We start from the raw sequence: 24,699 nt of genomic DNA, 5'->3' as shown, positions 1-24,699 counted from the left end.
AGTCAGCATGGCTTCGTCAAGGGGAGGCCATGTCTGACAAATGTTTTAGAGTTCTTTGAGGAAGTAACAAGGAAGTTAGACAAAGGGGAACCAGTGGACGTGTATTATTTAGATTTCCAGAAGGCCTTTGACAAGGTGCCGCATAGGTGACTGCTAAATAAGTTAACGGCCCATGGTGTTAAGGGTAAGATCCTGGCATGGATAGAGGATTGGCTGACTGGCAGAAGGCAGAGATTGGGGATAAAGGGGTCTTTTTCAGGATGGCAGCCGGTGACTAGTGGTGTGCCTCAGGGGATGAAATGCTGGGACCACAACTTTTCACAATATATATTACTGATCTGGAAGAAGGAACTGAAGGCACTGTTGCTAAGTTTGCAGTTGACACAAAGATCGGTAGAGGGACAGGTAGTATTGAGGAAGCAGACGGGCTGCAGAAGGACTTGGACAGGTTAGGAGAGTGGGCAAAGAAGTGGCAGATGAAATACAATGTAGAAAAGTGTGAGGTTATGCACTTTGGAAGGAGAAATGGAGGCATAGACTGTTTTCTAAATGGGGAGATGCTTAGGAAATCAGAAGCACAAAGGGACTTGGGAGTCCTTGTTCACGATTCTCTTAAGGTTAACGTGCAGGTTCAATCGGCAGTTAGGAAGGCAAATGCAATGTTAGCATTCATGTCAAGAGGGCTAGAATGCAAGACTAAGCATGTACTTCTGAGGCTATATAAGGCTCTGGTCAGACCCCATTTGGAGTATTGTGAGCAGTTTTGGGCCCCGTATCTGAGGAAAGATGTGCTGGCCTTGGAAAGGGTCCAGACGAGGTTCACACGAATGATCCCTGGAATGAAGAGCTTCACGCATGAGGAACAATTGAGATCTTTGGTTCTTGTACTCGTTATGTTTAGAAGGATGAGGGGGATCTTATTGAAACAAACAGGATACTTCGAGGCCTGGATAGAGTGGACGTGGAGAGGATGTTTCCACTTGTAGGAAAAACCAGAAGCAGAGGACACAGTCGCAGACTAAACGGACGATCCTTTAAAACAGAGATGAGGAGGAATTTCTTCAGCCAGAGGGTGGTGAATCTGTGGAACTCTTTGCCACAGAATGCTGTGGAGGCCAAATCACTGAGTGTCTTTAAGACAGAGATGGATAGGTTCTTGAGCAATAAGGGGATCAGTGCTTATGGGGAGAAGGCAGGGGAATGAGGATGGGAAAAATATCAGTCATGATTGAATGGCGGAGCAGTCTCGATGGGCCAAATGGCCTAATTCTGCTCCTACATCTCATGGTCTTATGGTAAGTGAGGCAAATGATGCAGGAAGAAATATAAATAGAAGAAATTGGCCAATACACCTGGGAAGAGTGGAAATGATTTTTAAAAAGAGGCAATTCACCGAGGTGGCCCAGGAGCATTTAATTGTAAAGGAGGTGGAATATCAGCTTCCCAGTGGCAGGCTGGGAGTTGGTAGTGTATTAAAGGCATACTGTTGTGGCAGGAACCTATTTTTAATGCATTAGCATCTGGTGAATACTCATTAAAACACACAGTCGCCAAGTTAAATTGTACCTTTGAGAAACACGTGTTTTAGACTCACAACTGGTTTAGAGGGGGCATACAGCAGGTGAGGTGGTCTTTGTGGTGCATTTGGAGTGAGTAGGAGCTGCTTTTCTTATTTGGCGAACTGTATTGGACCAAGACAGAGGAGGCTGAGCCTGGGTGCTGGCTGTACAGGTGGGGCAGGGCATAGCTGTCTGACGGAAGGAGGTTGGGTCGTGATGGCCCTAAGAAGGTTCATGAAGACTGCAGGAGGGAGCTGGATGATGGGAACAGTCAATCGCTACCCAAGGCAGCACAAAAATGATAGAGGAGCCAACCAAGGTGAAGTTGGGAGAGCAAAGAACAAAGAGCAATATAGCACAGGAACAGGCCCTTTGGCCCTCCAAGCCTGTACCGGTCATGTTACCAACCTTTGCCAAAACCCTCAGCACTTTCTTGTGCTGTATCCCTCTATACCCATCCTATCCATGTGATTGTCAAGATGCCTTTTGAACGCCGTTAATGTATCTGCTTCCATAACCTCCTCTTGCAACGCGTTCCAGGCGCTAACCACCCTCTGCGTAAAAATCCTGCCTCGCACATCTCCTCTAAACCTTGCCCCACGGACCTTAAACCTATGCCCCCTGGTGACTGCCCCTCCACCCAGGGAATGAGTGCCTGCCATCCACTCTAACCATGCCCCTCATAATCTTGTAGATCTTTATCTGGTCATCCCTCAACCTCCGTCGTGCCAATGAAAACAGTCAAGAGTCTATTCAGCTTCCACACATAGCTAACACCCTCCAAACCAGTAAACCTCCTCTGCACCCTCTCCAAAGCCTCCACATTCTTCTGGTAGTGTGGCGACTAGAATTTGGTGCAGTATTTCAAGAGCGGCCTTACCAAGGCTCTATACAACTGCAGCATGACTTGCCAGTTGTTATACTCGATGCCCCGTCCAATGAAGGCAAGGAGAGTTAAGGGTAACCAAGGGCTGGTCACGGGTGATAGAAGGAGGGTCGGGGATGACAGTCAGCTTTGCTGAGGGTGACGTGGGGAGGGCGGAGGGACAAGTCCAGCTTTCTGATGGTGAAAGGGGTGAGGGAGCCATAAGTTGGCAGACCGCTGATCACAGGCTATGGTGCGCGGCTCAAGGATTACAGACGGCTTGACCTTGGTAAATCCGTAGGCCTTGAAACTGGCCGATGCTAGTATCGACAGATATGCTTATAGCAAATAGGCAGCTGATTGTTCACCTCAGGCAATTCTTTCCACGGAGGTTCACAGAACGATTGTTCTGGCTTTTTTTGGAGACTAATTTCTTGGTTTCACGGAAGTTTTGCTTTGCTGTGAAACATCTTCACAATATTTTCCAAGTCAATGGGAAGTAAAAATTGGCGCAGCGATGAATAAGCTGCCGATTTGGTATGAGTCGGTCATTTCACCCTGCTGGCGCAGGTCAATTTCAACCTCGTAATTTCCTTTCCTCGCAGGCCAGAAAGTAGAAATGGATGGACATCCTCATTTTGCAGACTGGAGTGTATACCCAGGAAATGACAGGATTTTAATGGGATACTTCAGTTGACTTGCATTTTTTTGAACTGAATCCTGTTTTATAATCAACAGTGAGCTTAAAGATTTTGCTTACGCCACCAGTATCCGTGTATAGTTAAATTTAGAGTAATCTTGAAACTGGCCTCTGGGACATCCTGCTTATATTCTCTGTTCCCTATTTTTAAACCAAGTATTGATTTAGCATCACATTTTAACCCTCCATCTTTGACTCCTTATTTCTGCCATCCATCGCCAATGTGATCAGTCAATAGTTTTCTGAAATCCAAGTATAGCATTAACCGCAATTCCGATGTCCTCTACTGCCTGCTACACGTCCAACAAAACTTGATCCGCTGAATTATATATGGCCTCCTCTGCTGAAGCTATTGGGGTCACCTCTAGCAGTGGGCCCCAGTTTTAGAGAGGGCCACAATGCTTGGGGGTCTGAGCCAGAACTCTCGATTACAGAATTTGCTGGAAATGACGATGCCTTTTGGTGGGAGAAAACGGTAGAAATTGGTAATACTTTGACATGATGAATTACTATTATCACAAGAGGTTGCAGTGCTGATTGGCCAGGTTATAAAGAGATGCACGTATTTATCGCTGGGTCACGCCATATAACTGCACACAAAATGCCAGACATACAGTTTGGGTTCATAGCACTGTTAGATACATGCAAGAACAAAAGAAAATCAGAGATAAAGGAATATTATTCAACCCATCACTCCAGCACAATGACTGTCACATCACAATGTCTATCGTAGTTGACTCTTAATTGTCCTCTGAAGGGGCTAATCAAGCCATTCACTTGCATCAAACCAATACAAAGGGTTCAAGAGGTAGACATAGCACCTTCCAGAGAACGGCAACATGTGACACTCAGACCCTGATAATTAATCATTTTTGAAAGTTAGATTTTCTAATGTGGGAAAATGTGAGGTTATCCACTTTGGTAGGAGGAATAGAAAGGCAGAATATTATTGAGATGGAGAGAGACTGCAGAATGCTACAGCACATAGGGATCTGGGTGTCCTTGTACACTAGGAAGGCAAATGGAATGTTGGCCTTTATTACAAGGGGGGTGAAAGGGTTGAGTCTATACTCACTGGAGTTTATAAGAATGAAAAAGACAAAGAAACATACATGGTTTTGACGGTGAGGGTAGATGCTGAGAAGATTTTTCCTCTCATGGAATGGAACACCATTTAAAAATAATCGGCTGGATTCTCAATCGGCGGGATCTTCCGTTTCATCAGGGGCTGGTTTAGCACAGGGCTAAAGAGCTGGCTTTTAAAGCAGACCAAGGCAGGCCAGCAGCACTATTCAATTCCCGTACCAGCCTCCCTGAACAGGCGCAGGAATGTGCAACTAGGGGCTTTTCACAGTAACTTCATTTGAAGCCTACTTGTGACAATAAGCGATTTTCATTTTCATTTCATTTCATCGGCAGCGCACTCATGCCCGCAGGTTTCCCAACGCCGTGGGTGTGGTCACAATGGGAAACCCATTGACTGGCTGGCAGGACGGGGGCACATCGCACCAGAAAACTGGTGCATCGGGACGGAGAATCCCGCCCAAGGGGTCTCCCATTTAAGAGAGAGATTTGCATAATTTCTTCTTTAAGAGGGTTGTTAGTCTTTGGAATTTTCTTCCACAGAGAGCAGTGGAGGCTGGGTCATTGAACAGATTCAAATTGGAGATGGACAGATTTCTAAGCAACACGGGAACCAAGGGCTTTGGAAGCCAGGTAGGAAAGTGGACTTAATGCCATAATAAGATCGGCCAAGATTGTATTGAATGGCAGAGAAGGCTTGATTGGTCAAATGGCCTAATCCTGCTCCTATTTCTTACGATTGTATGGACTTCCAATTGCTTAGTGCTTTACTACAACTTTCAGAAATGTCCAGTCTTTTACAAGGAACTGTGGTTTTGTGAGCAAATGAAGTTACCATTCTCCAACAAGCAGCAGTGCGAAATATGACCAGCTGTTTGCCTAAACTCCCTAATGTTCTACAAATATCACATGGAATCTTTACCACCTACATGAACCCCTGGCCTAACAGACAGAGCTTCAGTTTAATACCTTGTCCAAGGCTGGCACCTCTGACAATTTGAAAAGTAACTTCAAATTTAAGTGCCAATTTACATGTTATATAAAATGTTAGTTTATGGAGCCTGAACCATAAAACCTATGAGACTGCTGATAGTGCTACCCGCTGAGTCAAAGTGGCTTTTTAAACAAAAAACAGTGTGCTGTTGCACCTGAAGGAGGCAAAACATGTGAAGTAAATGTATATATTTAAAATTCACTCTTGCTAAACTTGTATATGGACGCAATATTTTACCTTTGGAGAAGATACTTTGACATGAACAATGATTGGTGCAAGGGAGGTCTTAATGAGCTGGGCAGGATGATTAATGGTGTCCGCATCTAAAACAACCAACTGCAAAGTCCTGGCCAATTCGAAGATTCTTTCAATTTCACTCTGCACTTCAGCTATTGAAAGAAGAAAATAGAAAAAACAGTTATACTTTATTGAATTCATCCCTAGAATGGTCATCAATCAGCATAGGCTCCTTGGCATATGCAAGGACACATGCATACCATTCATGAAGGCTCCGTTTTCTCAACCTTTCCCCTTGCCTGAGGTGTGGTGATCCTCAGTTTAAATCACCACCAGTCATCTCTCCCCCTCAAAGGGGAAAGCAGCCTATGGTCATCTGGGACTATGGCGATTTAACTTTTTTTTTAACCATTCAGCAATGATCACCTCTTCTCAAATTTAATTGTAATTTATGTACCTGATTTGTCTGTTACCTGTTGATATTCACCAGTATGAATATATGGTGAGGCAATGACGTAGTGGTATTGTTACTGGACTAATAATCCAGAGGCACAGGTTAACGATCAGGAGGGCCGGGTTCGAATCCAACGACAGGTGTTGAAATTTGAATTCAATAAAAATCTAGAATAATGACCATGTTGTAATAACACACCTGGTTCACTGATGTACTTTAGTGAAGGAAATCAGCCATCCTTACCTGGTCTGGCCGACATGCGACTCCAGACCCACCAGCAATGTGGTTGACTCTTAAATGCCCTAGAAGGGCAATTGAGGAGGCAACAAATGCTGGCCAAGTCAGCAATGCCCATATCCCATGAACAAATTTTTAAAAACCCTTACCATTGCCGTAATTCTGTTCTGACATATTTTTTTTAAATTATTTTATTTATTTATGGGATGTGAGTGTCATTGGTTAGGCCAGAATTTATTGTCCATCTCTAGTTACCCTTCAGAAGGTGGTGGTGAGTTGCCTTCTTGAACCACAGCAGTCCTTCAGGTGTAGGTACATCCACTGTGCTGTTAGGGAGGGAGTTCCAGGATTTTGTTCCAGGGACAGCGAAGGAATGGTGATATATTTCCAAGTCAGGGTGGTGAGTGACTTGGAGGGGACTCTCCAAATGGTGGGGTTCCCAGGTATCTGCTGCTCTTGTCCTTCTAGATGGTAGTAGTCATGTACTAGATGGTAGTAGTAGATGGTAGATTCTAGATGGTAGTAGTCACCACATCATAGTAGTCATGGGTTTGGAAGGTGCTATCGAAGGAATTTTGGTGAGTTACTACAGTGCATCTTGTAGATGGTACACACGGCTGCCACTGCTCGTCAGTGGTGGAAGGTTTGAATGTTTGTGGAAGGAGGAGCAATCAAGCGGGCTGCTTTGGCCTGGATGGAGTCGAACTTCTTGAGTGTTGTTGGAGCTGCACTCATCTAGGCAAGTGGAGAGTATTCCATTACACTTCTGACTTGTGCCTTGGAGATGGTGGACAGGCTTTGGGGGGGGGGGGGTCAGGAGGTGAGTTACCCACTGTGGGACTACTAGCCTTTGACCTGCCCTGGTAGCCACAGTATTAATGTGGTTAGTCCAGTTCAGTTTCTGATCAATGGAAACCCCCAGGATGTTAATTGTGGGGCATTCAGCGATGGTAATGCCATTGAATGTCAAGGGGCGATGGTTAGATCCTATCTTTAGGAGATGCTCATTGCCTAACACTTGTGTGGCGCGAATGTAACTTGCCACTTGTCAACCCAAGCCTGGATATTGCCTAAGTCTTGCTGCATTTGGACACGGACTGCTTCATTATCTGAGGAGTTGCAAATAGTGCTGAACATTGTGCAGTCATCTGCAAACATCCTCACCTCTGACCTTATGATGGAAGGCAGGCCATTGATGAAGCACCTGAAGATGGTTGGGCCAAGGGCACTACCCTGAGGAACTCCTGCAATGATGTCCAGGAGCTGAAATGATTGACCTCCAACCACCACAAACTATCTTCCTTTGTGCCAAGTATGACTCCAACCAGTGGAGAGTTTTCCCCCTGATTCCCATTGACTCCAGTTTAGCTAGGGCTCCTTGATGCCATACTCAGTCAAATGCTGCCTTGATGTCAAGGACAGTCACTCTTACCCCACCTCTGGCATTCAGCGCTTTGGTCCATGTTTGAACCAAGGCTGTAATAAAGTCAGGAGCCGAGTGGCTCTGACGGAACCCAAACCGAGTGTCCGTGAGCAGGTTATTGCCAAGTAAGTGCCACTTGACAGCACTTTGCTGATGATGGAGATTAGACTGATAGGGCGATAATTCGCTGGGTTGGATTTGTCCTGTTTCTTGTGTGCAGGACACACCAGGGCAATTTCCTACAGTGCCGGGTAAATTCCAGTGTTGTAGCTGCACTGGAAGCAGCTTGTTTATTTTTATTTCCTATTCTGACGGCCGGTGTTCACCCAAAATATGAATGCAACCTTGTATAAAAATGATTAACCAGAAGTTTATTACAACCTCCGAAATGTCTAGTAAAACATCTTATACGATGAACTGGGGTTCCGTAGGCAAATGAAGTTACCATTCTCCAAAAACCAGCAACGAGAAATACGACCAGCTGTTTGCCTAAACACCTGGGGCGTGATTCTCCACTCCCACGCCGGTTGGGAGAATCGCCTGGGCCGCCACAGTTTCCGGGGACGCCGATCTGACGCCCTCCCGCGATTCTCCCAAGCGGCGGGAACGGCCCGGTCGAGTTTCTCCGCAGGCCGGAGAATCGCCGGAGACACCGAAAATGGCGATTCTCCGGCACCCCCGCTATTCTGAGGCCCGGATGGGCCGAGCGGCCAGGCCAAAACGGCGGGTTCCCCCCGGCGGCGTCCACACCTGGTCGCTGCAGTCGTGGGCGGTGCGTGAACGCTGGGGGGGCGGCCTGTGGGGGGGCGAGGGGGGATCCTGCACCGGGCTTCACCTGGAATGTGTGGTGGCCCGCGATCGGTGCCCACCGATCGTCGGGCCGTCCTCTCTGAAGGAGGACCTCCTTCCTTCCGCGGCCCCATAAGATCCATCCCCCACCTTCTTGTGGGGCGGAATTAGAGAGGATGGCAACCACGCATGCGCGGGTTGGCGCCGGCCAACCCGCGCATGCGTGGATGACGTCCGTTATGCGGCGCTGGCCGCGTCGTCTATGCCGGCGACAAGGCCTGGCGTGTGTAGATGATGCGGTCCCGATACTGGCCCATTGTCAGGGCCTGAATTGGTCGGGACCGGGGCCGTTCCGCGCCGTCGTGACCTCAACGGCGTTCACGATGGCGCGGCCACTTCGGCGTGGGAGTGGAGAATCCCGCCCCTGATGTTCTTCAAATAACACCATAATTTTTTTTTTTGAAAAGGTTGGGAATAAAGTAGTCTGCACTTGACTATCCAACTCTCTCATAAATATCAACTTAATTTAGACTTTGCTGTCAGCATATCCCCCCAGAACAGTGAGTAAAGTCTCCATAGTCCCAGATGACTATAGACTGCTTTCCCCTTTGTGGGGGAGAGCTGACTTGTGGTAATTTAACCGGAGAATCGCCACGCCTCAGGCAAGGGGCAAGGTTGACGAGGCGAGACCTTCATGAATAACCTTAGTCGACACGGGAATTGAACCGGCGCTGCTGGGCTTGCTCTGCATCATGAACCAGCGTCTAGCCAACTGAACTAAACCCACGCAGACATGGGGAGAAAGTGCAAACTCCACACAGTCACCCAAGGTCAAAATTCAGCCCGTCTCCCTGGTGCTATGAGGCGGCAGTGCTAACCACTGTGCCACCCCTATTCTCATGAGCAAAATTGAAGTTGAATACAATCGCCTCCCAGCAATTCCCTAGCAAGCAATCCCCATGGCGTCATTTAGTACTCCTTTTTAAAAACATGAAACTGGTGCAATGGCTGCTGAGGGGGGCTGAATATGTGAGTGGGCATTTCCATTTTCCGGCACGCAGCTCAAGAGCACTGGAACTGCTGTCCCAGTGCTCAGGAGTGTGGGGGACCCCTCAGAAGATTAGGCTAGGTAGGGGTCGCCCCTAGGACAAGAGGCGGGGGGGGGGGGGTGGGGGGGGGGTTTCACGGTGAATGTTAACGATCTGTAAGAAGGAACTGGGGCATTGTTGCTAAGTTTGCAGATGATACAATGATATGCAGAGGAACAGTTAGTATTGAGGAAGTGAGGAGGCTGCAGAAGAACAAGGACAGTGGGGACAGTGACCACAATTCGGTGACGTTTACGTTAATGATGGAAAGGGATAAGTATACACCGCAGGGCAAGAGTTATAGCTGGGGGAAGGGCAATTATGATGCCATTAGACGTGACTTGGGGGGGATAAGGTGGAGAAGTAGGCTGCAAGTGTTGGGCACACTGGATAAGTGGGGCTTGTTCAAGGATCAGCTACTGCGTGTTCTTGATAAGTATGTACCGGTCAGACAGGGAGGAAGGCGTCGAGCGAGGGAACAGTGGTTTACCAAGGAAGTGGAATCTCTTGTTAAGAGGAAGAAGAAGGCCTATGTGAAGATGAAGTGTGAAGTTTTGGTTGGGGCGATGGATAGTTACAAGGTAGCGAGGAAGGATCTAAAGAGAGAGCTAAGACGAGCAAGGAGGGGACATGAGAAGTATTTGGCAGGAAGGATCAAGGAAAACCCAAAAGCTTTCTATAGGTATGTCAGGAATAAGCGAATGACTAGGGAAAGAGTAGGACCAGTCAAGGACAGGGATGGGAAATTGTGTGTGGAGTCTGAAGAGATAGGCGAGATACTAAATGAATATTTTTCGTCAGTATTCACTCAGGAAAAAGATAATGTTGTGGAGGAGAATGCTGAGCCCCAGGCTAATAGAATAGATGGCATTGAGGTACGTAGGGAAGAGGTGTTGGCAATTCTGGACAGGCTGAAAATAGATAAGTCCCCGGGACCTGATGGGATTTATCCTAGGATTCTATGGGACGCCAGGGAAGAGATTGCTGGACCTTTGGCTTTGATTTTTATGTCATCATTGGCTACAGGAATAGTGCCAGAGGACTGGAGGACAGCAAATGTGGTCCCTTTGTTCAAAAAGGGAGGCAGAGACAACCCCGGCAACTATAGACCGGTGAGCCTCACGTCTGTAGTGGGTAAAGTCTTGGAGGGGATTATAAGGGACAAGATTTATAATCATCTAGATAGGAATAATATGATCAGGGATAGTCAGCATGGCTTTGTGAAGGGTAGGTCATGCCTCACAAACCTTATTGAGTTCTTTGAGAAGGTGACTGAACAGGTAGACGAGGGTAGAGCAGTTGATGTGGTGTATATGGATTTCAGCAAAGCGTTTGATAAGGTTCCCCACGGTAGGCTATTGCAAAAAATAAGGAGGCTGGGGATTGAGGGTGATTTAGAGATGTGGATCAGAAATTGGCTAGCTGAAAGAAGACAGAGGGTGGTGGTTGATGGGAAATGTTCAGAATGGAGTACAGTCACAAGTGGAGTACCACAAGGATCTGTTCTGGGGCCGTTGCTGTTTGTCATTTTTATCAATGACCTAGAGGAAGGCGCAGAAGGGTGGGTGAGTAAATTTGCAGACGATACTAAAGTCGGTGGAGTTGTCGATAGTGTGGAAGGATGTAGCAGGTTACAGAGGGATATAGATAAGCTGCAGAGCTGGGCTGAGAGGTGGCAAATGGAGTTTAATGTAGAGAAGTGTGAGGTGATTCACTTTGGAAGGAATAACAGGAATGCGGAATATTTGGCTAATGGTAAAGTTCTTGAAAGTGTGGATGAGCAGAGGGATCTAGGTGTCCATGTACATAGATCCCTGAAAGTTGCCACCCAGGTTGATAGGGTTGTGAAGAAGGCCTATGGAGTGTTGGCCTTTATTGGTAGAGGGATTGAGTTCCGGAGTCGGGAGGTCATGTTGCAGCTGTACAGAACTCTGGTACGGCCGCATTTGGAGTATTGCGTACAGTTCTGGTCACCGCATTATAGGAAGGATGTGGAGGCTTTGGAGCGGGTGCAGAGGAGATTTACCAGGATGTTGCCTGGTATGGAGGGAAAATCTTATGAGGAAAGGCTGACGGACTTGAGGTTGTTTTCGTTGGAGAGAAGAAGGTTAAGAGGAGACTTAATAGAGGCATACAAAATGATCAGGGGGTTGGATAGGGTGGACAGTGAGAGCCTTCTCCCGCGGATGGATATGGCTGGCACGAGGGGACATAACTTTAAACTGAGGGGTAATAGATATAGGACAGAGGTCAGAGGTAGGTTCTTTACGCAAAGAGTAGTGAGGCCGTGGAATGCCCTACCTGCTACAGTAGTGAACTCGCCAACATTGAGGGCATTTAAAAGTTTATTGGATAAACATATGGATGATAATGGCATAGTGTAGGTTAGATGGCTTTTGTTTCGGACAACATCGTGGGCCGAAGGGCCTGTACTGCGCTGTATTGTTCTATGTTCTATGTTCTATGACTGTCTAGGAGAGTGGGCAATGAAGTGGCTGATGGAATACAATGTGGAAAAGTGAGAGGTTATGCACTTTGGTAGGAAGAATAGAGGCATAGACTATTTTCTAAATGGGAAATGGCTTTGGAAATCAGAAGCACAAAGGGACTTAAGAGTCCTCGTTCAAGACTCTTTTAAGGTTATCATGGAGGTTCAGTTGGCAGTTCGGAAGGCAAATGCAATGTCAGCATTCATGTCAAGAGGGCTAGAATACAAGAGCAGGAATGCGCTGCTGAGGCTGTCTGAGGCTCTGGTCAGACCCCATTTGGAGTATTGTGAGCAGTTGTAAGCCCCGTGTCTAAGGAAGGATGTGGTGGCCTTGGAAAGGGTCCAAAGGAGGCTCACAAGAATGGTCCCCGGACTGAAGGACTTGTCATAGCAGTTGAGGTCTCTGGGTCTGTACTCGTTGGAGTTTAGAAGGATGAGGGGGATCTTATTGAAACTTACAGAATACTGAGAGGCCTGGATAGAGTGGACGTGGAGAGGAAAACTGGAAAAACTGGAACCCGAGGGCACAGCCTCAGACTGAAGGGACGATCCTTTAAAACAGAGATGAGGAGGAATTTCTTCAACCAGACGGTGGTGAATCTGTGGAACGCATTGGCCGCAGAAGGCTGTGGAGGCCAATTCACTGAATGTCTTTAAGGCAGAGATAGATATGTTCTTGATTAATAAAGGGATCAGGGGTTTTGGGGAGAATGGGAATGAGAAACATATCAGTCATGATTGCACCTAAACTGGAGGGGCACCAATATCTTGGGTGGGAGGTTTGCTGGAGCTCTTCGGGAGGGTTTAAACTGGTTTGGCAGGAGGATGGGAACCAGAGCTATGGATCAGAGGATAGGGTAGCTGTTGAACAGGCAGAAATAGTATGCAGCAAGTCTATGAGGAAGGATAGACAGTTGATAGGGCAAAGTTGCACTCAGTGGAATGGGTTAAAGTGTGTCTGTTTCAATGCAAGTGTTAGGAATAAGGGAGATGAACTTTGAGCATGGATCAGTACTTGGAACTACGATGTTGTGGCCATTAAGGAGGCATGGATTTCACAGGAGCAGGAATGGTTGTTAGATGTTCCGGGGTTTAGATGTTTTCAGAAGAATAGGGAAGGAGGTAAAAGAGGAGGGGGAGTGGCATTGTTAATTAGGGAGTGCACCACAGCTGCAGAAAAGGAGGTAGTTGAGGAGGGTTTGTCTACTGAGTCAGTATGGGTGGAAGTCAGAAACAAGAAAGGAACAGTCACTTTATTGGGAGTTTTCTATAGACCCTCCAATAGCAGCAGAGAGATAGAGGAACAGATTGGGTGGCAGATCTTGGAAAAGTGCAGAAGTAACAGAGTTGTTGTCATGAATGACTTCAAATTCCCTAATATTGACTGGAACCGCCTTAGTGCAAATGGTTTGGATGGAGCAGATTTTGTCAGGTATGTACAGGAAGGATTCCTGACTCAGTATGTAGATAGGCTGACTAGGGAGGAGGCCATATTGGACTTGGTGCTCGGCAACGAACCAGGCCAGGTGTCAAATGTCTCGGTGGGAGAGCATTTTGGTGACAGTGACCACAACTCCTTGACCTTTACCATAGTCATGGAGAGGGATAGGAACAGACAGCATGGGAAGGTATTTAATTGGGGGAAGGGAAATTATACTGCTATTAGACAGGAGCTGAGGAGCATAAAGTGGGAACAATTGTTCTTGGGGAAATGCTGTGGGTGCTGGACAGTTTTGTCCCACTGAGACGAGGAAGGAATGGTAAGGTGAAGGAGCCTTGGATGACAAGAGAAGTGGAGCTTCTAGTCAAGAGGAAGAAGGAAGCTTACATAATGTTGAGGAAGCAAGGATTTGACTCGGCTCTAGAGGGTTACAAGGTAGCCAGGAAGGAACTCAAAAATGGGGAGAGCTAGAAGGGGGCATGAAAAAGCCCTAGTGGGAAGGATTAGGGAAAACCCAAGGTGTTCTACACTTATGTGAGAAATAAGTGGATGATCAGAGTGAGAGTAGGGCTGATCAGGGATAGTGGAGGGAACTTGTGCCTAGAGTCTGAGGAGATGGGGGAGGCCCGAAATGAATATTTTGCTTCAGTATTCACTAGAGAGAGGGACCTTGTTGCTCATAAGAACAGTGTGAACCAGGTTAATAGACTCAAACAGGTTGATAGTAAGAAGGAGGATGTGCTGGAAAATTTGAAAAGCATCAGGACAGATAAGTACCCTGGGCCTGACGGGATATACCCAAGGTTACTACGGGAAGCGAGGGAGGAGATAGCTGCACCGTTGGCGATGATCTTTGCATCCTCACTCTCCTCTGGAGTAGTACCGGATGATTGGAGGGAGGCGAATGTTGTTCCCCTGTTGAAGAAAGGGAATAGGGAAACCCCTGGGAATTACAGACTAGTCAGTCTTACATCTGTGGTGAGCAAAATATTGGAAAGGATTCTGAGAGATAGGATTTTTGATTGTTTAGAAAAACATAGTTTGATTAAAGGTAGTCAGCATGGCTCTGTGAGGGGCAGGTCATGCCTCACAAGCCTCATTGAATTCTTTGAGGATGTGACAAGGCACATTGATGAAGGTCGGGCAGTGGATGTGGTGTATATGGATTTTAGTAAGGCATTTGATAAGGTTCCCCATGGTACGCTCATTCAGAAAGTTAGGGGGCATGGGATGCAGGGAAATTTGGCTGTCTGGATACAGAATTGGCTGGCCAAAAGAAGACAGCGAGTGGTAGTGGATGAAAAGTATTCTGCCTGGAGGTCGGAGACCAGTGGTATCCCGCAAGGATCTGTTCTGGCACCTCTGCTCTTTGTGGTCTTTATAAATGACTTGGATGAGGAAGTGGAAGGGTGGGTTGGTAAGTTTGCCGATGACACAGAGGGTAGTGGGTGTCTGGAACTCGCTACCGGAGGAGGTGGTGGAAGCAGGGACGATAGTGACATTTAAGGGGCACCTTGACAAATACATGAATAGGATGGGAATAGAGGGATACGGACCCAGGAAGTGTAGAAGATTGTAGTTTAGTCGGGCAGCATGGTCGGCACGGGCTTGGAGGGCCGAAGGGCCTGTTCCTGTACTGTACATTTCTTTGTTCTTTGTTCTTTGTTGACACCAAGTTGGGGGAGTTGTAGATAATGTTGAGGGTTGTTGCAGGTTACAACAGGACATTGACAGGATACAGCGCTGGGCTCAGAAGTGGCAGATGGAGTTCAACCTTGATAAATGTGAAGTGACTCATTTTGGAAGGTCGAATTTGAATGCTGAATACAGGGTTAAAGGCAGGATTCTTGGAAGTGTGGAGGAACAGAGGGATCTTGGGGTCCACGTACATAGATCCCTCAAAGTTGCCACCCAGGTTGATAGGGTTGTTAAGAAGGCGTATGGTGTGTTGGCTTTCATTAGCAGGGGGATTGAGTTTAAGAGCCGCGAGGTTTGCTGCAGCTTTATAAAACCCTAGTTAGACCACACTTGGAATATTGTGTCTGGTCCTGGTTGCCTCATTATAGGAAGGATGTGGATGTTTTGGAGAGGGTACAGAAGAGATTTACCAGGATGCTGCCTGGATTGGAGGGCATGTCTTAAGAAGAAAGGTTGAGGGAGCAAGGGCTTTTCTCACTGGAGCGAAGAAGGCAGAGATAAAAGCAAATTACTGCAGATGTTGGAATCTGAAACGAAAGAGAAAATGCTGGAAAATCTCAGCAAGTCTGGCAGCATCTGTAGGGAGAGAAAAGAGCTAACGTTTCGAGTCCGATGACTCTTTGTCAAAGCTAACAGACAGAGAAATTGGGAAATATTTATACTATGGAGTGAGAATGAAAGATGAGTCATAACCACAGAAACCCAGGGAAACCGGGTGCTAATGGCCACAGAAACCAAGGGGAAAGAGCGCTAATGGCAGTCCCCAGAGAGGACAAAATATGTGAAAGGTCAAACAGCAGGGAAACTAACATCAGAGGATGAACTGTATGTCATAATATCCACTCATGTGTATGATGAGATGCAGACAGGCAGTGATTGACACACAGGATAACCAATGAACACACGACACAGAACAACCAATCACCAGACAGGCCACCACCACTATAAAGCCCCCAGGGCATTAAGACTCGCACTCTCTCACAGGACACAGCTACTGAGATAGTTAGAGTGCACAAGCCAGTGAGCACCATCTCCATGTGGTAGAGAGCTAGTCTGGTCAAGCCAGTAGGAGGTTATCAGTTAAATTAATAGAGTGTCAACCCACAGCAGATTATGTACAGCAATCAGCAAGTTCAATAAAACAGTGTTGGACCATCTCCTGTGTCGGAAGCTTGTTTCTAGTTTCACTGCAGTCAACGTTGCAGTCAACGTTGAACCAACTCACTTAACACATCACTGTAGATGTGGAGGCAGGGGAAGGGGGAAGCAAAGAGGAGAAAGATGAAGCAAAGGTGGATAAGATTGGGAGGGGGGGAAAAATTAAATGTATATTAAGAAAGAAAGAAATGGTAAAAGACAGTTAAAATGAAAAGAAAACAAATGGGTCGAGGTGGGGTAGAGCTGATCATCTGAAGTTGTTGAATTCGATGTTCAGGCTGGAAGGCTGTAGCGTGCCTAACCGGAAGATGAGATGTTGTTCCTCCAGTTTGGTTTGCGCTTCACTGAAACATTGCAGCAGGCCAAAAACAGACATGTGGACATGGGAGCTGGGTCTTTTGTTAAAATGGCAAGCAACAGGAAGGTCAGGGTCCTGCGTGCACGCAGACCGAAGATGCTCAGCAAAGCGATCACCCAGTCTGCGTTTGGTGATGGCAGAGAGGTGACTTGGTAGAGGTGTACAATGTGATATGAGGCATGGATAGAGTGGATAGCCAGAGGCATTTCCCCAGGGCGGAAACAGCTGTCACGAGGGGATATAATTTTAAGGTGATTGGAGGAAGGTATAGGGGAGCTGTCAGAGGTAGGTTCTTTACACAGAGAGCAGTGGGTGCGTGGAATGCACTGCCAGTGTGGGTGGTGGAGTCAGAGTCATTAAGCACATTTAAGCAACTCTTAGACAGGCAGATGGACAGCAGTAAATTGAAGGGGTGTAGGTTCAGTTGATCTTAGATGACGATAAATGGTTGGCACAACATCGTGGGCTGAAGGGCCTGTACTGTGCTGTATTGTTCTATGTTCTATGATTGAATGGCAGAGCAGACTCGATTGAGCCAAATGGCCTAATTCTGCTCCTTTGTCTTGTGGGCTTATGGAGGGGCTTTTAGCCACCTTTGAATATTGTGCACACCGATAACAGGGGCACTATAGCTGCTGCCTCGGTCCTACAAAACACTTCCAGGACAGAGCTCTGCTCTTGTTTCTATGCTGAACAAACTCCCTTTGTCTGTGAGCAGCCTCTAGCTTCACAGCTGAAGGCTCTTGCTACTGAAGAATTGGCCTTGTTAGTTGTTAGAGCACATGTTAGTTGTTAGGCTGTTGGGGTGACGAGGATCGGAAACATGCTGGTGGCGGAGGAGTGTGCTGGATGACACCCTATGAATTGGAGCATCGAGTGGTGGTGGGTGTCCAGCTCACAACCGATGCCATCCATGACCTCAAAACGGTTGTGTTCGGACCTGATGGCACCCGCACTCTCGAGGATGCAGAGGTGTGCGGCGGACTCACGTCTGAGCGGACCCCTGCTTGGAGGGAATTCCACATCGGCCCCGAAACATCCCTCGGGAGCTGGAGCCCCACAACCCTAGCCACCTCGAAGGAATGCCCTCCATACTCTTCCATACTGCAATGAGGGGTTTTCTGTATGGGCTGCTGCTGCACACTTTTCACCTCCTCGTCCGTCGCCTGGACAGGCCTTGTTGCCGTCTGGCGGCGGAGGTCTTCAATGGAGGTCCCTTTATGGAAGAGTCCGCCCCTTTAATCTTGGGGCCCTGGGGTGGAGGATATTGCACACAGCAGTGCCATGCAACCATCATTGGCACCGGTTCACGGACTCCCCAGTTTTCTGTCTTTTTGATTTGATTTGATTTATTGTCACATGTATTAGCATACAGTGAAAAGTCTTGTTTCTTGCATGCTGTACAAACAATGCATACCGTACATAGGGAAGGAAGGAGAGAATATAATGTTCCAGTAATAGCATGGTGTAGAGAAAAGATCAACTTAATACGAGGTACGTCCATTCAAAAATCTGATGGCAGTAGGGAAGAAGCTGATCTTGAGTCGGTTGGTACGTGACCTCAAACTTTGGTATCTTTTTCCTGATGGAAGAAGGTGGAAGAGAGTATATCCGGGGTGCGTGAGGTCCTTAATTATGCTGGCTGCCTTTCTGAGGCAGTGGGAATTATAAATAGAGTCAATGGATGGGAGGTTGGTTTCCATGATGGATTGAGCTACATTCACAACCTTTTGTAGTTTCCTGCAGTCTTGGGCAGAGCAGGAACCATACCAAGCTTTGATACAACCAGAAAGAATGCTTTCTATGGTGCATCTGTAGAAGTTGGTGAGAGGCGTAGCTGACATGCCAAATTTCCTTAGTCTTCTGAGAAAGTAGAGTCGTTGGTGGGCTTTCTTAACTATAGTGTCGGCATGGGGGGACCAGGACAGGTTGTTGGTGATCTGTACACCTAAAAACTTGAAGCTCTCGACCCTTTCTACTTCGTTCCCATTGATGTAGACAGGGGCATGTTCTCCACTACGCTTCCTGAAGTCAACGACAATCTCCTTCATTTTGTTGACATTGAGGGAGAGATTATTGTCGTCGCACCAGTTCACCAGATTCTCTATCTCATTCCTGTGCTCAGTCTCGTCATTGTTTGAAATTCGACCCACTACGGTGGTGTCATCAGCAAATTTGAAAATCGAGTTGGAGGGGAATTTGGCCACACAGTCATATGTGTATAAGGGGCTGAGATCACACCTTGTGGGGCACCGGTGTTGAGGATGATCGTGGAGGAGGTGTTGTTGCCTATCTTTACTGATTGTGGCCTGTGGGTTAGAAAGTTCAGGATCCAGTCGCAGAGGGAGGAGCCGAGGCCAAGGCCACGGTGTTTGGAAATGAGTTTTGTAGGAATGATGGTGTTGAAGGCTGAGCTGTAGTTGATAAATAGGAGTCTGACATAGGTGTCTTTGTTATCTAGATGTTCCAGGGTAGAATGCAGGGCCATGGAGATGGCGTTTGCTGTGGGCCTATTGCAGCGATAGGCGAACTGCAGTGGATCAAGGCAATCCGGGAGGCTGGAGTTGATTCGTGCAATGACTAACCTTTCGAAGCACTTCATGATGATGGTTGTCAGAGCCACTGGACAATAGTCATTAAGGCACGCTGCTTGGCTTTTTTTTGGTACAGGGATGATGGTCGTCTTCTTGAAGCAGATAGGGACCTCGGGCCTTGTGGAGTCCATGGACCATGCCTACATTAAATATTTTAGTCTGCGCCCCCTTTTTAGTTTCTTATCAAACCTTTTATTGAAATTTTGTTTGCACTTCACTTGGTGAAACTTGCCATTATGAGGTCCAGGTGGAGGCCGATTGAGGCATTTGTGTAGCCTGACTGTCTGCCCCTCTTCATTGATGGCCAGGTGTCCCTGGAGAGGGAGCATAGGTTGTCCACTGACACCATTACTGCCTTACTGCCTGCATAGTTTGGTGTGCTTTATAGACCCTTTTGATCACATTTTGGTTTAAAGTTTCCATTGATCTTTGTTTTAGTTTGGGCAGTGCCCCTATCAGGTGCGGTCTCTATTGATTTGTCCCTTAATTTGTTTACATTTGTTTAATTGGTTGGACTCCAAAAGAGCTCCAGTGCGGGGGCCAGAGGCCGAGGATGGGACCCAATTTAAAGAGGCCCATGTTGCCACCTGTGCTCAAAATGTGGACTGGATGCCTGGATCGCATCTCCCACTTTGTGGTGGTCTGCTGTGTCCTGGTGGGGGTATCTGGAACACGGAGTCACTGCTTTAGGAGAAAGGCTCAGTCAATATGAGGTGGGAAGAAATTTCTTCACTCAAAGGGTTGTGAATCTTTGGAATTCTTTACCCCAAACAGCTAGCAATGTTCAGTCGTTGAGCATACTCAAAGCAGTCAATAGATTTTTGTCCACTAAGAGATCTGAGGGATAGGATGAGAAGTGGAAAATTGAGGTAGAAAACCAACCATAATCTTGTTGAATCATGGAGCAGGCCCGAATTGGCAGATGGCTTAGTGCCACCATTACTCTCCACCCCTAATCGAGAGGATTTGTTCTCATAGTACTGCTAATGATTTACTTCAGTGCTTAGGAGATTGCGAAAAGGAGGAAAGCTAAAAGCACAGCTTAGGAATCACAAGAGGTATCTGGTTAGTCCAAGTGCACCTTTTAATATGTATGTTTATAATAACATTGTCAACCATCACCCAGAGAGGAAAATCTAATATTAAAGTGACTGATGACTCAGATCAGTTTGTTCATTTATGTAATTTGTATTCTGCTCTGTAGGCTGTAGAGTTGAAACTATAATGCAACAGACGGCATCTACATTGCAGACCATCTGAAGATTCCGGGGATGGATTTTATTGGTGACAATATAAATTTATGCCATCAAAAATTTGCTTCAAATTGGTTTACGTTAGGTGGATTTGGTCCAGGCTTTGAAGTTAATCAGTTCTTCAGCCAATTAATCAGTCTTACGAGAGCAAACTCGCTTTACACCTAAACTGGAAACATAAACAGAATAGCTACTTCTCGGGAACATCTGGTTCAATACTGCTCAGCAGCATAAGGACCTACAAAATTATTGTGCGGGAAAAGAATTGTAGGCCCATCAAGCCTGCCCAACATACATGAGTCAGAGGAGTACAATTAAACTTTGCTTCCCATCTTTGTTCTCTCCATCAGCTCCCTACTCACCGCACCATACAGTACTGACCAAATATTACCACATAAATGTAACAGTGCTGTGCGCCTGTTGTGTATTTTGAGACATTTTGACAAATTGATAAGGCATTCAGGGCAGGATTCTCCGTTCATTCACACCAGCGCGATTCTCCATTCCTGCTGCAGTGAATGGGAGATTTGGCTGAGCGCCAAATTCCCCGTCCTCGTTCGGAGCGGTTGCAGGGCGGATTCACAACAGAGAATCCCAGCCAATATAAATGTATGTTTTTTGAATAAAAATTGTTGTTAAGGATACTCAGCAGTAAATATTGTGCCCAAGATAAATACTTTTGGAGCAACTTAAACCATTGTTCCAGATGTAAAATGCCTCCCTTTCAAGGGTAAAAAAGTATCCTTTTACAGTTGGCTCCGATGACTGAGGTACTTTTTAACCTGTTATTTTATCGAGAATCTTTTGCAAGTGTCGGTAACTCCTTGTGTAAGTTTGTCTTTTCCTTATATTTGTCTGTGCTTCCTCGCACTATTGTAATGGTTTCTTTTGAAAGAGTGCTCTGGGTTTGTTTTCTACAAGCCATTTATCATCTCATGTGCTTATCTGAAGTCCATTTAGTTGTTAGCCTCCAGGGCTAAAGTTTGACATCTATTCTTCTTTCCTCAAAGCCCAGTCTTCTTTCAATTAAAGTTTTCTATTATTTTCTCGAACTATTTTAGGCTGTAAGTGGAGGGAACATGTTTCAGTGGCTCGTGCATCATCAGTGACTGCCTTCAGTCCATAGTGACCGATTGTAAAGTGTTTGACTCGCGCTTCTTCCATTCCAGTCCTGTCTCGAGGCCGACAAAGCACCTGCTTACATTTGTTTCCAGAGCGGGTTTTTTCTAGAAAAGGTTGCAAGCTTGTCACCAGAGGTTACAGCTTGATGGGCAGCACTCTGCATCAAACATGGCTGACCAGGAGTCTTTCCCACACTTACCACCTACCATAGCTGTACCAAAAGGATTTACATTAAGAAGTCTTACAACACCAGGTTAAATTCCAACAGGTTTGTTTCAAACAGTAGCTTTCGGAGCACTGCTCCTTCCTCAGGTGAATGAAGAGGTATGTTCCAGAAACATATATAGAGAAAATTCAAAGATGCAAGACAATGCTTAGAATGCGAGCATTTGCAGTTAATTAAGTGTTTACATATCCAGAGATAGGGGTAACCCCAGGTTAAAGAGGTGTGAATTGTCTCAAGCCAGGATAGTTGGTAGGATTTCGCAAGCCCAGGTCAGATAGTGGGGGGTGAATGTAATGCGACTTGAATCCCAAGTCCCGGTTGAGGCCGCACTCATGTGTGCGGAACTTGGCTATAAGTTTCTGCTCGGCGATTCTGCGTTGTTGCGCGTCCTGAAGACCGCCTTGGAGAACGCTTACCCGGAGATCAGAGGCTGAATGCCCTTGACTGCTGAAGTGTTCCCCAACTGGAAGGGAACATTCCTGCCTGGTGATTGTTGCGCGATGTCCGTTCATTCGTTGTCGCAGCGTCTGCATGGTCTCGCCAATGTACCACGCTTCGGGACATCCTTTCTTGCAGCGTCTGAGGTAGACAACATTGGCCGAGTCGCACGAGTATGTACCGCGTACCTGGTGGGCGGTGTTCACACGTGTAATGGTGGTATCTATGTCGATGATCTGGCACGTCTTGCAGAGATTGCCATGGCAGGGTTCTGTGGTGCCGTGGTCGCTGTTCTGAAGGCAGGGTAGTTTGCTGCAAACAATGGTTTGTTTGAGGTTGCGCGGTTGTTTGAAGGTCAGTAGTGGGGGTGTGGGGATGACCTTGGCAAGATGTTCATCTTCATCGATGACGTATTGAAGGCTGCGAAGAAGATGTCGTAGTTTCTCCGCTCTGGGAAAGTACTGGACGACGAAGGGTACTCTGTCGGTTGTGTCCCGTGTTTGTCTTCTGAGGAGGTCGATGTGGTTTTTTGCTGTGGCGCGTTGGAACTGTCGATCGATGAGTCGAGCGCCATATCCCATTCATACGAGGGCATCTTTCAGTGTCTGTAGATGTCTGTTACGCTCCTCCTCGTCTGAGCAGATCCTGTGTATACGGAGGGCTTGTCCATCGGGGATGCCTTCTTTAATGTGTTTAGGGTGGAAGCTGGAGAAGTGGAGCATCGTGAGGTTATCCGTGGGCTTGCGGTAAAGCGAAGTGCTGAGGTGACCGTCCTTGATGGGGATGAGTGGTTCCAAGAATGCAACTGATTTTGGAGAGTAGTCCTTGGTGAGTCTGATGGTGGGATGGAACTTATTGATGTTATCGTGTAGTCGTTTCAGTGATTCTTCGCCGTGGATCCAAAGGAAAAAACTGTCATCGATGTATCTGGTGTATAACGTCGGTTGAAGGTCCTGTGCGGTGAGTAGGTCTTGTTCAAACTTGTGCATGAAGATGTTGACATATTGAGGTGCGAATTTGGTCCCCATGGCTGTTCCGTGTGTCTGGATGAAGAACTTGTTGTCGAAGGTGAAGATGTTGTGATCCAGAATGAGGCAGATGAGTTGCAGAATTGCGCCTAGAGATTGGCAGTTGTTGGTGTTGAGTACTGAGGCTGTTGCAGCAATGCCGTCATCATGGGGGATGCTGGTGTAGAGTGCCGAGACGTCCATTGTGACGAGGAATGTTCCTGGTTCAACTGGTCCATGGGTGCTGAGTTTCTGTAGGAAGTCCGTCGTGTCGCGACAGAAGCTGGGCGTACCTTGTACGATGGGTTTCAAGATGCCCTCGATGTAGCCAGAGAGATTCTCACACAAGGTCCCATTGCCTGAAACGATAGGGCGGCCTGGTGTATTGGCCTTCTGTATTTTCGGGAGGCAGTAGAGATCTCCAATGCGGGATGAGAGCACGTAGGGTGCTCTGAAGATCTGGATCCAAGGTCTTAATCAGTCTGTTGAGTTGGCGGATGTGTTCCTTGGTCGGATCTGCGGATAACTGTCTGTAGTGTTTCTGGTTGTTGAGTTGTCGGTACACTTCTTTGCAGTAGTCCGTTCTGTTCAGTATGATGGTGGCCCCTCCTTTGTCTGCTGGTTTGATGACGATGTTGCGGCTGGTCTTGAGAGCGCGGGTGGCGTAGCGTTGTGACGTTCAGGGCTGTCTTGTGAATGTGACTGATGAATCTGGCATTGATGCGACTCCTGACGGCCTGAGCATACATGTCGAGTCTAGGGCAGCGGCCTTCCGGAGGGGTCCAATTCGACTCTTTCCTCTTCGGTTGCCGCACCGCAGATCTCTCGGTCTGCTGTTCCGGTTCATTGGTCGTCTCCTTGGGTTCGCTGTCGGCCTCTTGGGGTCTGTGGAAGAATTCCCGGAGCCTCATTTGCCTGATGAATTCCTCCGTGTCTGCTGCGAGACTGATGGGGTCCATTTTGGTGGTGGTGCAGAAATTGAGCCCTCTGCTGAGGACTTCGATTTCGTCTGGTTGAAGGGTGTAGTCCGACAAGTTGACAATAGATTTCCCTGTATTGTTTTCTACTGTGACACCGGGGGTGACTTGGTTGCTGCTGGTGGTGATGCCGAGTTGCTCAAGCTTCCTGTTCGTGTTGTGCATTTGGTGGCATAGTATTGTTGTCTCATCTGTTTGGCGGTGTTCCGCAGCTGGTCTGCTGCGTCCTGAGTGAAAGTTGAGAATATGGCCTCTATCTTGGTTTCCAGGTTGCGGCGTCTGCTGTAGAGCTGGCGTACGAGGTGGTTGAGGAGTGTGAGAGAGGTGCGACGGCAGAGTCTCTCAGCGTAGTCTGTGTTGTAGGTCGACTTGAGTGGGTTTGTGATCTGTAGCCCTTTCAGGATCTTGTCTGCTTTCTTGCATCTTTGTAGAAACTTAATGTTAGTGTCTATATGCGCGATTGAAACAAACCTGTTGGACTTTAACCTGGTGTTGTAAGACTTCTTACTG

General features: G+C 47.1%; 1 protein-coding gene across 6 annotated transcripts in view; it reads right to left on the bottom strand.

The window, feature by feature from the left end:
* Window positions 1-24,699, bottom strand: part of cacnb4a (calcium channel, voltage-dependent, beta 4a subunit) — a 552,528-nt gene that overhangs the window by 80,380 nt on the left and 447,449 nt on the right. For all 6 annotated transcript variants that reach the window (XR_011933885.1, XM_072470710.1, XM_072470673.1 and 3 more), the window contains one exon: window positions 5,439-5,590. Coding sequence is in view for 5 of the 6 variants with exons in the window: in XM_072470710.1 (XP_072326811.1) it covers window positions 5,439-5,590 (152 nt within the window). In the remaining variant the exon portion in view is untranslated. The remainder of the gene's footprint in view (window positions 1-5,438; window positions 5,591-24,699) is intronic.

The sequence above is a fragment of the Scyliorhinus torazame genome, chromosome 2 (assembly GCF_047496885.1).
Source record: "Scyliorhinus torazame isolate Kashiwa2021f chromosome 2, sScyTor2.1, whole genome shotgun sequence".
Classification (NCBI taxonomy): domain Eukaryota; kingdom Metazoa; phylum Chordata; class Chondrichthyes; order Carcharhiniformes; family Scyliorhinidae; genus Scyliorhinus; species Scyliorhinus torazame.
Note: the sequence above shows the minus strand (reverse complement) of the source record. Positions and strands in the feature narration are given on the sequence as shown.